Raw genomic sequence first — 296 nt, forward strand, 5'->3', positions numbered from 1 at the left:
GCAGCAATCTATTAAACTGTATACTACTATTATTGTCTTATTAACAAGAGGAAAAAAGAAAATCAGCCTTGTAACTTACATAAATAATCTTTAATGGTCCACTGTATCGTTGGATGTGAAGCCCAAAGAGGTACTTGACCTGTGACGTCAACACATGAATGGCAGCCCCAGTTGTGAATCCAGATACCAGCATGTCAGAGAGGAAGACGCTAAGTGACCCGAGCTGTAGCAATCCCATGATGAGCTGTAAGGAACAAGAGAAAATAAAAAATTAACAATGGGAGGATATACATCTC

General features: G+C 39.2%; 1 protein-coding gene across 1 annotated transcript in view; it reads right to left on the reverse strand.

Moving 5' to 3' along the window:
* LOC119592024 (prestin-like) overlaps positions 1 to 296 on the reverse strand; it is a gene marked incomplete at its 5' end in the record, with an annotated part of 10,564 nt that overhangs the window by 5,096 nt on the left and 5,172 nt on the right. The window contains 1 exon segment of the mRNA XM_037940815.1: positions 80 to 244. Within this exon segment, the coding sequence (XP_037796743.1) occupies positions 80 to 244 (165 nt within the window).

The sequence above is a fragment of the Penaeus monodon genome, chromosome 29 (genome assembly GCF_015228065.2).
Source record: "Penaeus monodon isolate SGIC_2016 chromosome 29, NSTDA_Pmon_1, whole genome shotgun sequence".
Lineage (NCBI taxonomy): Eukaryota > Metazoa > Arthropoda > Malacostraca > Decapoda > Penaeidae > Penaeus > Penaeus monodon.